The sequence below is a fragment of the Gracilinanus agilis genome, chromosome 1 (assembly GCF_016433145.1).
Source record: "Gracilinanus agilis isolate LMUSP501 chromosome 1, AgileGrace, whole genome shotgun sequence".
NCBI classification, from domain to species: domain Eukaryota; kingdom Metazoa; phylum Chordata; class Mammalia; order Didelphimorphia; family Didelphidae; genus Gracilinanus; species Gracilinanus agilis.
The window spans coordinates 112031756-112046339 of NC_058130.1; the positions used below are offsets into that span (position 1 = coordinate 112031756).

The window sequence follows — 14584 nt, forward strand, 5'->3', positions numbered from 1 at the left end:
GAGAGAGAGAGAGAGAGAGAGAGAGAGAGAGAGAGAGAGAGAGAGAGAGAGAGAGAGAGAGAGAGAGAAAAGAAAAAGAAAGAGGCGGAGGACGGCAGTAGCGGAGGGAGGGAGGGAAGGAGGAAAAGAGGGGGGAGGAAGGAAAGAAAGAGGCAGAGTGGAGACACAGGAGTCAGAGGGGCTGGTCCAGACGCTGCCGCTAAGAGGAGACCGAGAGGCGGGGGCTGCAAGTGCACTTGACAACCAACATGCGGAGATGGTAAGAAGTTTTCCAACATCCTTTCATTTTCATTCTAGACTTAATCAGAAATTAACGTAGCGCAGTAACGCAACGGGGAGCTAGGGATGTTTCGAGAATCTGTTTCTTTAACTTTCAGGAAGGGAAGGGAGGGGGAAAGAAAAGAAAAAAGGGAAAAAAAAAACACATCCCAAGCCAACCTGGCTCATGCTGAGTTCCTGAAATCCTGGTGTAAAAAACTTTGCCACAAAACTTTCTGTGAGAGCAAGGGTGGGGGTGGGGGCTGCCCTAGGATTTTATCTAACCCTTCCCTAGACTGCCCAAAGAAAGGTGAGAGGGACGTGAGGGGTTTGGTGAGAATGAGGGAGTTTGGGATTGGGGGCTTGGAGGTGGGGGGTGGATGGGTGGAAAGGGGAGGGAGGAATGAATGGAACTTCTGTAGTAGCTGTCTACACTGAGGGAAGCGTTTCGCACTCCCTGTAAAGGTAATTTTTGAAACTCAGTCTAGGGGTGAGAGGGGATTGACATATGAGGGTGTGTATGTGTCTGTGCCAGCCACGGAAGGGGCAAATCTAGTTTTCACCAGCGAGGTTCTCCTCCCCTCCCCCATTCCCCCTTTTTTGTTCGTAATTTTCCTTGACTCAGACCATCACTTCTAAGTGAAAGTTGTAGGAAATGCCCCTGTACTTAGGTAAAGAATGTGAAAAACATGAGAGGTGCTGCATCCTGGGAAAACAAACCCTGAATTCTTTTCGATCAGAATTGGGAGGCTTTATTTTGGAGTGTGGAGGTGTAGATTTCATTTCAAGACATTGGTGGGTTTTTTTTGGAGGTGGGGGAGTAGGGATAGTAGGTGCTAGCTTATGAGATGATCCAAGATTTAAACTTGCAGAACTCCCCAGTGGTTACTTTACGGTTGCAAGCCACAAGTACATTTTAAAGAAGCATGACTGCACATACAGTACCCAGCATGCTAGCGGGTACGCCCGCATAGTCAGGAGTTGAGTCCATCCAGCCGGGAAGAGCATGTCCATACTGAATGAAGCGATTTGTGAGAAATGTGGCTTGACCACTCCCTTGCTCCACAAAGCATTGCTATTGTTACCCCCACTTGGGGATTTGATGTCTTGTGCTTTGCATGTAGATAGACGATATAAGAAAAAGGGAGATAGTGGGTTGGCATCTTTTTTTCTTCCCTTCCCCCTAATGTGACATCTCTTGTTTCAATGATCAAAGTCACCACTGGAGTGTAGGAGATGCAACTGTCAGAAGTAGGCAACAACAACAAAAAAAAGACTGTAGCATGTGCCCAGGACTGTGGTTACAGTAACGCTGACAGAAATTAAAGTGGTTTTGAAAGCAGCATGCGATTTATGATGGTTCCCATTTACCCTAGAGTCAAGCTGTTGTAAAACTGATGTACAAAAGACATCATAAAATAAGCCTGTGTACCCAGGATTAAAGAGGTAGAAAGTGGCCTTTTTCTGTATTTTTTTTTTCCTGCGTGGGCCTCCCCGGACAGTTGCTGTTGTTTGATCCTGTTTTTAGGTGGGACGTCAAAACAAAATAGTAAAGAGATCTTTTTGGACTTAGATATTTGTCCTTCTGGCAGTAATTTATGCTTAACTTTGAAAAACTAGGACAAGGTAGTATTTTTCCCTCTTATTCCAAATCTGTGTTACTTTTCATCTATATACTTTATTCCTATATAGCAATCATTTTGCAAATTGGTTTATATTCTAATTACTTTTAAACAGCGTTTGACGGTTTTAGGCTCTAGTTTGAGGTATTAATCCTGACCTGGTGTCCCAGGAATACACTTGCCTTAAGTGCGGAGTTTATTTCTGCCTCTGTTTTTTGTTGAGACTGATCTCTAGCTCTATTAAAGAATAGTGAGTGCTTGTGAAAGTAAGTATGTGGATATTGTCTCCTTTGGCATCACAAAACTCTCATCTGAACCTTTTATAGGGTGTCAGCGTTCTGTGTTTTATTTTGTAGCCCCAGCATTAATGAAGTTTTCTCGGTGGAAGGTGTGTCCTCTTTAACTTCCCATACTGGAAGGATATTTAAAATCCAGATTGCTAATCACTTTTCCAAAGGCCACATTAGTATGTCCACCTGAATGAAGCCACATTGAGGCTCAATATAAACTTTGCTAATGATTTCTAAGTAAAGTTGGAAGCCTGTGTTTTTCATCTTTGGGATGATTAACTGTGCTATCATGTCTACCTAAGATTTTTGACAAGAATGAATTTCAGCTTCTTTTTTTTTTTTGAAGGTGAATTTTTTACAAAATGTTAATAGCTCCCATACATCCCCAACGTCTGTGTTTTTCCTACCTGGGATTCGAGGTGTATGTGTCAGACAGGGAAATGTGATTACATAAACCAAAGCCATAAAGGAGCAGACAAAAGCAGGGCTGACTATTGCTCTATTAAAATGTAAGTGTTACAGTTTGAATTTCCAAGTGAGAGTTTTTGAGTTCAGTGCTTTACATAACATTTTGTCCTAATCTTGCTTGCTGTCAGGGATGTTTCATGGTTGTGCAATTGCTCCAGTCAAGAATGCCAATTTGCATTCCAGGAGTGTCATTTGATTACTTTTATCTGCACAGCTCCAAGACTGGCCCAGACCTCTCATTTCATCTTGCCATGTCACGAGTCAATGCTGTGTCGTCTTTGCAAAAATCTGCCTGATTTAGACAAGAAAGAAAAGTACTTTCATGTTGCAGCCGCAGTCCCCTGCTAACTTGTCAGCAGCAGGATATGATTCACTTGGGCCCTGAAGAATGGAACAGAGAGAAGGGTTAGGCGGTTCAATAAAGCCCATGGACAGGTAGTGTGTGACGTCCCCGGAGAGCTTAAGTTAATGAAGAACAGGTCTGCTTAGTTCTCCACACTCTGACCTGGTGCTGTCCCCACAGTTTTCTCATTTGATCTTTCCCAGCAAATTGATCTTTTCTTGTATTTTTTTGCCTTCCAAGTTAGTCCTTGTGGGACTGAAATTAGCAGAGCAACTTAAGTTGGATAATACAGCTGTTCAGAAAAGAAGAAATTGGACACTAGCTCAAAAAGGTTGGGGTGGGCTGGAAGGGGGGGTGGTATTCTTTTTTTGTTGTTGTTGCTGCTGCTGAAAATTTTGCCTTATTTAAGGGAGTCCAAAATAGGTGGACTTAGAAGTTATTTTCCCCTCCCTTTAATCTTTTGATACTCAATTCAGGACTAATTTAACTTTGTTTTCTAGATTTTAAAACAAACGAAGATATAGTGAATAGGAAAGGTTTGCTTTCATATTTTTCATGTAAGCTTGTTAGAAATGATTTACTAGTCTATTTTGAGATTTTAATAGTTATATTAAGACATGTTAAATATCAATGGCGCATACATCAATTATTTTATTTCTCATCTACTAAATAACTAGAATCCCCAAAATATCCAATACTGAATTGCAGAAAAGATTAAACAATAAAAGAGTCATTACTGATGTATGTAAATATTATGGTAGATTAAAATATATTCTATAAATTACATTCAGCATTTCAATTTCCTGTAAATTCTACCAAAACACAGATAAAGTACATCATGATCACTATTTGCTTTCAAGGTACTGTATTTGAAGGCAGGTTTTCAGAACCTGGGATTTTGGAGACTTCATTTCCACTTTATTTTTGCAATTGTAATTAATCATGGGCAAGGGAAGGGAAAAATCTGTGCTTTGTGTGTGTATATACATATACACACATATGTATGTGTATTATTTGTAGAGTGACTTTTTCTAACAGGCTAAAGTTTCATGATAGAATTTTGTAAGTCAAACGTAAGTTGGAAGTGATTAAGCGATTCTTTAGTTTAGAGTACATATACGAAGTAATACTTAACTTTCTATGTCCCTTAAGCAGATGTTCTCATTTACCATGAACATCCTAGCAAGGTATAGAATTGAAAACATTGCTAAATGAAAACAAGAACCCTTATGTGAGGGCAATTGCCCCCCTTCCTTTCTCTTAGTATATTGCTTTGCAAAATGGATGGGAATTGCATAGGATCATTGGTTTAGTAAACTCCTCTCTGAAGAGCTAGAGGGAGCTTTGTGATTTTATGAGATATGCCTAAGGTAAAAAATGGAAAATACTTTGCAAAACAGACTAGTGCAGAAAAGTTGTTAGGAATCACAGTTCTAACATTTAGGCATGGACATGCTATTGTGGCATTTTAGCGCTTAGGAGAATGCCCAATAGAACCTTGCCCTTGACCTGTGGAATGCTTTGCTAGACCAACCAAAGTGCAGCCCTAAATGCATTTTAAGCCTTCATTGATCACAGCTGAGTCCTGTTGGTAATGTTCTTTCTGTTTGAAGGACTTCTTAGGCTCGCTTATGTCAGGAACCAGGAGTGAAAATTCAGTTAAAAATTAGTTACTTCGCAAAATCAGCATAACATGTGAAGCCTTTCACTCCACTGAGGAAAATCCCCTTCCTACATATGATGTTTTTCATGGAGTTCTATGGAGAAATGGCTTTACCCTGAAGAGGAACCCCTTTTTAAAGCGAACTATATAAATTGGAGGGCCCAATAGCAGATCATTTAGAAAGCTGATATGTGAGGAATCCATGAGCATCCCTTCATACTTTGCCCTGGTGTTGATTTTAAATAAATCAGCCTTAAATGGTGTTCAAGTCAATGTTTGCTGTTTAATTTCACAGTGTTGTTTATCACTTGTTCCTGAAAACTTCTGTGATGTTTGCATTAAAGTGCCATTGATCATAATTGCTGTTTAATATTTGTATACTAGTTTTTATGAGCATGAGTTTGGACAAACTTATTTACCGTTTAAGTAAATAATATAATCCAATGGGATAAACTGCCAGATTGGTCTTTTTAAAAATCTCTTGCACAGTAGCTCCTATTATGTCGCTAGCCAATAAAAGCCTTTATTTGTTGCTTATTAGAACCCTCAGTACACTCAAGAGTTCAGCTATAATTTAATTTGGCTGTTTAAAGAGGCTCCCTTGTTTTAAAACATATCCATAGTCCAGTTTTACCATTTGTTATGAACCTCTGCTATATGAACTGTGCGTGTTTATCAGAGTTATTTTGCAGGTATTTCAGTTTGTATTAGAACCTTATTTTGAGAAACAATAAGCTAAAAATATGTAGAATATCTGTTAAAGGTAACAACATAGGATTTCTTTCTTTTCTTTCTTTCACTTTTTTTTTTTTTTGGTCATCTTGGAACGCTTTGTTCCCCTGGTGATTTTTAGTAGCTTTCTACTGTTAAACTATTCTGCCATTTATTTTAAAGCCCTTGCCCTAAAGAATGAAAAGTTCTCCAAGGGAGGATGAAGAAAACTTTAAAAAAATAAGTTTTCTCATTAAGAATTATAGCTCAGGCCATTTCAAAGTGGCAGTCATTTTAAAATATACAAGTTTGTTTTTTTTTTTAAATGCTAATTCATAGATTTCTAGCCCAGTAAATTATAATTGGTTATATTAACTATTAAGGAGTTTTGCCGACCCAGGGATGTGAGAGAATTGGAAAGAGTAGTTATAGAGTACAGAGCTTGACTGTTCAATGCCAGTAAGATGAGTCTCAAGAATTCTTTATTAAGAGGGTGTGTAATATGGAAAGTGTAGATTATGAACTGCTGAGTTCTATTTTAAATGAAACAGAATGTGTGTGTGTGTGTGTGTGTGTGTGTGTATGTGAGAGAGAGAGAGAGAGAGAGAGAGAGAGACAGACACAGAGAGAGACACAGAAAGAAAGAGAGAGAAAGAGACAGAGAGAGAGAGAGAGAGAGAGAGAGAGAGAGAGAGAGAGAGAGAGAGAGAGAGAAAGAGAACTAAATCTTCATAATGGTTGTGGGAGTTACATCAATCCAACCCTGCAGATACATTATGGAACAGTGGTTTAAATGTACAGTATTGTCTTAAAACTTATGTTTCATGTGTCTTCAGTCATTGCTTTTTTGTGTGGAGTACAAAGATGTAACAACACACACAAAACATTTTTTTTCCTTATTATGACCTTATATTTGCCAAAGTGCCCCATGCTGAAATTCCTTTTCAGTATCTTTTTTTTTTTGTCCAAAGCCAGACATGTACCCAGACACAAAAGACTCTGTGTATAGCAAGCTGTTTTAAATATTGTGACTCGACGCTATGCTGTCCTTTCTCTGCTTGAGCCAAGGATCTCTGCTCAGTGTCTGTGGATTACCAAGCCCCTTCTTTATTGTACCTCTTGTCAGCTATTCCTATTCATTTAACCTTTCATTAGTGTCTGTGCAGCTTCACTGTCTGGAAAGGCAAGGAAAAACCTAAAGGCCCTACTGTCACAGTTATTAGATTTCTCGGTTACATCCCAGCAACCATAAAGGAGTAAGAGTCAACACTATTGTCGTGCATGCTGCTATCCTGGGGTGCAACTCTTCTGTGCATGTCAAGGACATGTGCCACATGTTGATAATGCATCCCAGGGATAAATGCACAACATGGGGGATAGACTGAGGCTGGCAGTAATGAGCTTTGGAGGAGTTATTGCAAAGACAAACAGTTTGTGAAGGAATTTTGCTTAAGAGGCCAAAGAGATGGACTGCATTAAGGGTTGCCAAGGTTTGCTTCTGAGGTGCTTGTCAATCACATGGTTTTCATATAAACCTCATTTGTAGGGGAAAATTAAGTATTTCTGACAGCCAGAAAAAATGCCTTATTTTCTTTTTTCCCCTTATATAGAGTATTAGAAAAACGGTATGTTTTTCTGATGCCCACCTCAGTATGCTGTATTTTTTTGGGGGGGGGGAACATAGATGAAATTATTTAAATGACACAAAAGTCCATTAGATTAGAATGAGAACATGAGAGTGTAAAGGAGAATGAATCTGTGTCCCTTAGGCATGGTGTATAAAGAACTATTAAATAAATGAATTTAATTATTAATTTTCCACATCTTTTTTTCCCTGTTATTGTTCCCACTCAGTCCCCTCCAATCTGTCAAGTATGGGTGCTTTCATTCTGTTAGAATGTTTTGTCTCCGTGTGCGTGTTCCTTGATTGCATTTCAATTTAGTTCAATTCAACAATTATTTGACTTATATTATGTAGAAATGGGGCAGCTAGATGGTACAGTGGATAGTGCCCTGGGAGGAGAATCAGGCAGACCTGAGTTCAAATTTGGCCTCCAACACTTACTAGCCAAGTGAACCTGATCAAGTCATGCATCCTTGTTTGCCTCAGTTTCCTCATCTGCAAAATGGAGAAGTAAATGGCAAACCACTCTATTTTCTTTGACAAGAAAACCCAAAATGGGGTCAGAAAGAGTTGGACCCAACTGAAGTGACTTAACAGCATTTTGTATAAAATACTATGGGTAGTAAGAAAAGAGCCCCTGCTTTCAAGGAGCTTACATTCTACTAGAGGGATATACCTCTTGTACAAGTAAGTAAATATAACATATTTAAAAAGCAAATTTCAATGAACATATTTTTTGCTTCTGTATATCATTTTAATATTTGTAATAAAACATTTACATAATTTTGAAAGAAATTTCAAAGCTTTGTAAAATGTCATTGGGAAATGGCAAATCACTTGAGTCTTATTTGCACAGTCTTCCATTTAATTCCCCAAGCTAGAAATATTATTCTTTTACCAATAATAATTTAGTAATTTTAATTTTTTCCTTTTAATATTCATAGTATATATATATATATATATTTTGCATTTCTACTAAACTATTAACATTTGTGGTGAGGCACTTTCCCACCCTCCTTCTTTCCTCCCTCCCTTCCTCCCTTCCTTCCTTCTCTTGAAAACCTTAATAACTTCTCACCAAATTTCTAAGAGTTTGACCATCTTTCTGTGTCTCTCCTACTTCTTTGTCCTGGAAGGTAGGCAAACCCTGCTAATGCCAGTATCACATTTGAAACAGGATCAGGACTGACAAAGAATTCTGTTGGCTTCTTTCATCTGATCTTGCAGTTCTATGTAACTTTGGACATAGAAGAGAAAGAAGTAATTCTCTTATCCTTTTCTTTGCCTTTCTCATTGGAGTTTCTGTCTAGGGGAATACTTTTCTTCACCAAGCTGTTACTGTGTGAAGGAATAGGTTTTCGATTTAGGGACCTGCCCTGGGCTTTGACTGTGAGACTTCAGGATTGTTGCCGCCATATTGTGCTGATCATGGAACTGGCTCAGCTTGGCCATGTACCTCTTTTCCTAATGTGTGATCTAGTGCTGACTGTACTTTAGTATTACTCTATTTATTGTTTCCCCCTATCCATTGTTAGGGCAGACTACGACCAACATCTATTACGATCTGCATACTAATAGTATATGGGGGTGAGTTTTGGGTTGGAGATCTGGGAATGATGACAACAGACATTTTATTAAGTACCAACTGTGTAAATTGTGCAGGGTTGAGATAAAGCACGGACCCTTCCCATTTGAAATTTGTGGTGTAGGAAAAGCCTATCTTAAATGTGTCATGTAATATTGTATATTTTAACCAAAAGGATTAGGTATGATACAAGGTATTACATGAGATCGGATAGGAAAGGTTATTATTGACTGAGATAACCAAGTAAGACGTCATGGAAGAAGTAGCATTTGAATTATACTTTAAAGGGCAAAGAAGGAAGAGGAAGCATATTTTTAGTTTTAGTGAATAGTGTAAGCAGAGGTAGAGAGAAGAAAAGTAAAGTGTGGTGGGGAAGACTGTTGGGGGTGGGAGGGATTGGAATAGAAAATTGTCGACTTTGACTAGAGCCAAGAATACAAGAAGGGTTGTATGTGAAATAAGGAAGAAAAGGTGAGCTGATGCCAGATTGTGGAAAGCCTTGAATGCCAAGCAAATGGAAGAAAGATAAAGACTCCATTCTAAGAACACAAAAAACCAGAACAGAAAATATCAATGCCATTTTGATGCCAGATGGGGAATGTGAAAAACAATCTAATGATGCCCTAGGGAGTTAGTTACTATAATAGGAATGCTCACTTTCAGGTAAAAGAAAAGTATGTGGTTCTACAATCTAATAATAATGATGATCATAAACTCAGATGAATCTGCTACAAACTCATTAGAATTGTAAAGGTCCTACTGGGTAAGCTCATTAGATGATTGTTTTGCTTGTGTAGAAATCTCCTGGTGATATGTGTCTAGAGGTACCTTCTGTATGGGAGCCAAAATACCGTAGATGCCCTAATTCCAGAAGAATGTATGTGAAATAGCTCTAGTTGCTGTGTTAACCGATTTTTCTTTGATGTTTCCCATATCCATTATCCTCTAACAAGTAATTTAGGTGCTCTATCTCTCTATCTTTCAAACATCTTCATCAGACAGACCCTGATTGTGCTTGTCTCTTCAGTTTTTAGCACAATTCTAGGCACAGAGGAAGCGAGCAGAATGGGGAAGGGAACTGGACCTGTGATTTCATTAGTAAAGGGGCAACTTCCAGGTGACAAAATTCCCTTTCTAAGCGTCCAGGGCAATACCTTCTCTACATCTTGTAGCCTTAAAAAGTTGCTTGGGCACTGAGAGATTAAATAATTTGTCCAGGGTCTACAGCCAGCAAGTATTTGAGGCAGGACTTGAACTCAGTTTTTCTTGTATCCAAGGAGAATTTTTCATTTATTCATTTTGCTTCTTGTAGGCATTCAGTAAATGCTTTTTCATTCATTTAGTGGTCCCAGATGTCCCCATTGTGGTTATTTCTTCATGGATTTAGGTTATAGTTCGCCATGCCTTTAGAATTTCTAAATTACTCTCGCCTCTCAAAATCATTGCCTGGCAGCCAGCTTCCTGGTGATGGATCTCTTTGAACTGAGGTAGGCTGGTTCTCTTTTGACAATTATAGTCAATTCTTGGGTCTGTGTTCGAAATATTTCAAATTAATACTTACTAGAGCTTATTTGAGAAGCATAGGTTACCATATTTACAGAAGGTGCTTAATAAAATGTGCATTATTGAATGACAGTACATTTTTTTAAAGCCTTTACATTCCATCTTAAAATCAATACTCTGGTTCCAAGTCAGAAGAGAGGTAAGGACTAGGCAATGGGAGTTAAGTGCCCAAGGACAAACAGCTAGGAAGTAGCTGAATAAGATTTGAACCCAGGACCTTGCTACTGTGCCACCTAAATGTCCTTATGAGCTCTGCTCCTGACAGCGAGTTTTTTGATGACCATAGAATTGTGATGACCTATTCATGCCAAAATTTCCCATAAATGTTTATCATTTTGAACAAAAGCACTAAATTACTTCATGTTTAGAAAAAAATTTTTTTTAAGAAGCAAAAAAAAAACCATTTTATATGCCTAAAAAGAAAGGACTTGAGCATTATATTTGGTGTATGGGAATATATGAAATGGGAAACAATTGAAACTTGTGAATGAGGGGTGTTGTCTGCTTCTTGTTAAATATCCACGCCCTTGTGACAGATATAAATTATCTAGTTTATTCGTCCAAGTTTCTGGTATTCGGTATTTGAATATATTAATGTGAACTGCTTTCTTCCCCTTCTATAACTTACTGGTGAATTTGTAATTAAAATACTTTATAAGATCCAGTTATCAAGACTTGGAAACACATGAAAGGTAAGGCTATTTGGGGGCCACTGTGTGGAATCATCCTTAAATTGCAAGCAATATTTATTTCTCTGAAAGCTTGCATTTTTCTCTTAATTCCTGATAATACAGGTCTATATTTATTGCTAAGTACTTACTTTTGTAGTTTTTATTATTTTTTTTGGTAGACTAGTTATTGCCTTAACTGCACTGACTTTTTGGGCATTTTTCCAGTTATTTTTAGATGAAAGATTATTCATTTTGGCACAGTAGCTAGTGTTAGATTATGCTTTCTAATCAAATGTATTCATATAGAAATATATTTTTCCCATTAATGCAAAAAAAATAATATTAAACAAGACACAAGGGATTCATCCCTGGATATTTTTTTTCCACTGGTACCAGCTGCTGCCCCCCCCCCCCCATGCCTTAGTAGACACTCTTTTTGAACTGCTTTGACCCTCCATCCCCAAAGAAAATTATTACTCACTTTCTTGTAGCGAGCTGCTCTTAATTTCCTTAGGCAGGCTCTCTGAAAGCAGACATAGAGTTCATTATGGAGCCCCAAGTCGAAACTTCCCCTTTGGTAGTAGGACCTAGCAGAGCTTGGGTGCCATTTGTATAGCCCCCCAAGAACCCAGGGTCACCTCCAGGTCATTGTGAGGCATTGGAGGAAGACTTTAGTGGAGTCTCAGATTTATTTAGACATTGACAGTTAGCCAATCTCAACACACATTCATGATGTCAATTCCATGTCTCAAGCTACACTTGGAAAGTTTATTTTGTTTTTTCTGATCAAAATGACTGAAGCGGTTAGAGAACTTAACATTATTTTCCCCTTAGGGGAAAAACATTAATTCCATCTTTGCTGTGTATCTAATGACTTTCAGCCTCAGGTAAAGGTAAATTATTAGTATGCCAAATGACACATTAGGTCATCTCGAATAAAGTAATGCTGCTTTGTGTCCACTCTTCAACCCTATAAACAGGATAATGAACATTATGAGTTTTGTTTGGTATAGAGCAAAAAGCCTTAGACTGAGCCAGTCTCAGGTTCTGTCCCTTAACTCTCTTTGTGATCTGAGTACTTGTACAACTTTCCTCACAGGCTTGTGAGGAAAATGTCTCCCAAAGCTTTAAATGTTAATGGAAATGAAACTGTGTTTATGTTTTGGAACAGTCACAAGTCCTTGTATTTTTATTGCTGCATCCAAACCTAGTAATCTTGCTCTACAGATTCCCCTCCCATAGTTTCTCCCTAGACAAAAGCAAATGAACATTTACATGACAAGTGGCATCTTTCTTTGCCTAGGACTTATAAAGAACTGTATCAGTTTAAATAAAATAACTTCATCAAAATAATGCATCTGGGCATCTCCATCTGAAATACATATTTCAGAGGGAAGTTTTAAATTATATCTAGCTATATTCAAGTCAACACAAAACTCATGGTAATTCAGGTGAATATTTAACTTCATTAAGGGATTTTCCTTTACTTAAAATGGTAATTAGGACCAAAACATAGTAAATTTTTTTTTATCGGTGTGTGTCAGATTGCTACAATTTATAGATTATCCATTTTACTTTAGAATGATCCAGCTGCAAAGATAGTAGATGTACATAAACATTTAAAAAACATTTCCAGAATTTCTGCTTGGAATTCACATGGGCAGTTTTTCTCTCCAGGTTCAAGGTTTATGTTAGAAATTACTTATGGATACGCAGCTATGTTGTATGACAAAGATTGCACTTTCATTGATCTCTTTAGCCACACTTGCAACCCCGGGATGGGAGTATTTTTGCACATAGACTGACGATAAAGAGATTGCACAGAGATATACGAAATACATCCAGAAACATTGAAGTGAGAGCAGTAGTTTGCAATGGATACAGCTGAGAGTTTCCTTGGAGTTTGAAAGGAGGCTCTCAGGGCAAGATAGGGGCAGAAATAGTTTTCTTAGAGAATAAATTAGAGCTGTGCATTATTCAACTGGAAAGTGTTTTTCTTTGCTATTTTATACATTGGGCCATGAACATAATTTGTGCTTTGCAGTAAATATTTATCTCAGGTGACCTCATTCTTCAGTAGCTTCATCTATATCTATATCTGACTTGTTGAATATTTAATATGTTAATTACCTATTTTTGAAATATTATTTGATAGTAATATATTGTCAAACTTTGAAATGCAGGTGTAGAAATATGGCAGAACCTTAGTGGAAAGAAAACTGGATTTGGAGTAAAAGAATCTAACTTAAATCTTTCTCTTACCTTGTTAGCTAAGTGACTTGACAAACCAGTTTCACTTTCAGAGGCTCAGTTTCTTTATCTGTAAAAAATGGGAGATAATAATACTTATTCTAGCAACCTTTCTAGGAAAGTTCTTTGTAGACCTTAAATGATTATAAAAAAGTGCATTTCCAATTATAGAAATGTATTTTTCTATTTTTTTCAAATTGCAAATCAGGATATATCTTGTCTATCAGAGATAAAAAAGTGTAGTGTGACCAAAATCATGTGTGGTTTTAGATGAGGGATTTTTTCAAAAGACTGAATCCCTCTCTGATTCCTGCCTGTTTATTCTGTACAGTAGGATGCTTAATAATTGCTTGTTTTTTATACTGTATTGTACTCATCCTTCAAAGCCTGACTAAAATGCTACCACCTCTGATGTCTTTCTATGGCTCTCATATCACTTTACATTCCTCTTTTGTACTTAAAACAGTCTCATTTACAATTTATCTGTGCACATGTATTCATTCATCTTTGTACTGTCTTATCTCCCCTATTGATTGTGAATCCTTGTGGAGAAAAAATATTCTCTTCTTTATGTATCCCCCTCTGTGCCTAGCACAGTGTAAGGTATACGGAAGGTTTACTGCTGGAAGAAATAAATATTTTAGAATGGCCATAAAATGAATATACTATTCTTTTAATTCAGTAAGCATTTATTGACTGCTTTTGATCACTTACTTATGTGAACCATACCATATAATAAGCCATTAGGAAGTAAATGGAGAAGATGGTAGGCTGCTAGAGCTCTTGAGAAGTTTAGAATCTAGTTGAGGAGACAAGGCAGACATTTATCCAAACGCAGAATAAAAGCAAATCTTGGATACTATAGTTGAAACTGTATTTGTATTGAGAAACTACCAAAATGAAGGACTGGCTATCATGGAGTAAGCCCAGTCTATGGTGATTTCCTACAATCACGTTGAATCAGGTCTTAAAAGTGATGTGTATGGATTGGTAAATAAGTAGCAAGTAGTTTTTTGGCCGGGGAAGCTGGATGATAAAAGCCCCCCACTGATAGGAATGAACAAGACCCTATGGGCATGGTAGGCATAACTAACCTGGTAGGGCTGGAGGATGATGTTGAGGAAAAATAATCAATCACCAAGCATTTATTAAACTCCTACAATATGTTGGGCGCCATGAGAGGTGCTGGGGTGCAAAGGCAAAAGAGAAAAAGTCCCTCTCCTTCAGGAGTTTCTATTGAATATGGAAGTAAAAAGGATGGGGAATAAAGTTCATTGAGAAGTTGGCACCTCATCTGGGAGAAGAGACTTCATCAAATTCAAATAGCAGAGAACTGAGTCCATGCTAGACATTGAAGTTCAGTGAAGAGACAAATGGGAAAGAGCAAGATGAGATTGAGAGGGGATGAAAAGTCTAGAGTCTATAATGTGGAATTTGTGTAGATGAGGAGCATAACAGTACTGGAAAGGGAGATTGGGGCTAGGTTTGTGGGTGGTCTTGAATGCTAGCATCAGAGAGTTTATGCAGTAGAAAATG

The 14584-nt window shown here is 37.8% G+C and overlaps 1 protein-coding gene across 1 annotated transcript in view; it reads left to right on the forward strand.

The window, feature by feature from the left end:
• Positions 1 to 127: 127 nt before the first annotated feature.
• Positions 128 to 14584, forward strand: part of LOC123256781 (zinc finger protein basonuclin-2-like) — a 368132-nt gene continuing 353675 nt past the window's right edge. The window contains exon 1 of the mRNA XM_044685348.1: positions 128 to 259. Coding sequence (XP_044541283.1) covers positions 257 to 259 — 3 coding nt within the window. The 5' untranslated portion in view covers positions 128 to 256. The remainder of the gene's footprint in view (positions 260 to 14584) is intronic.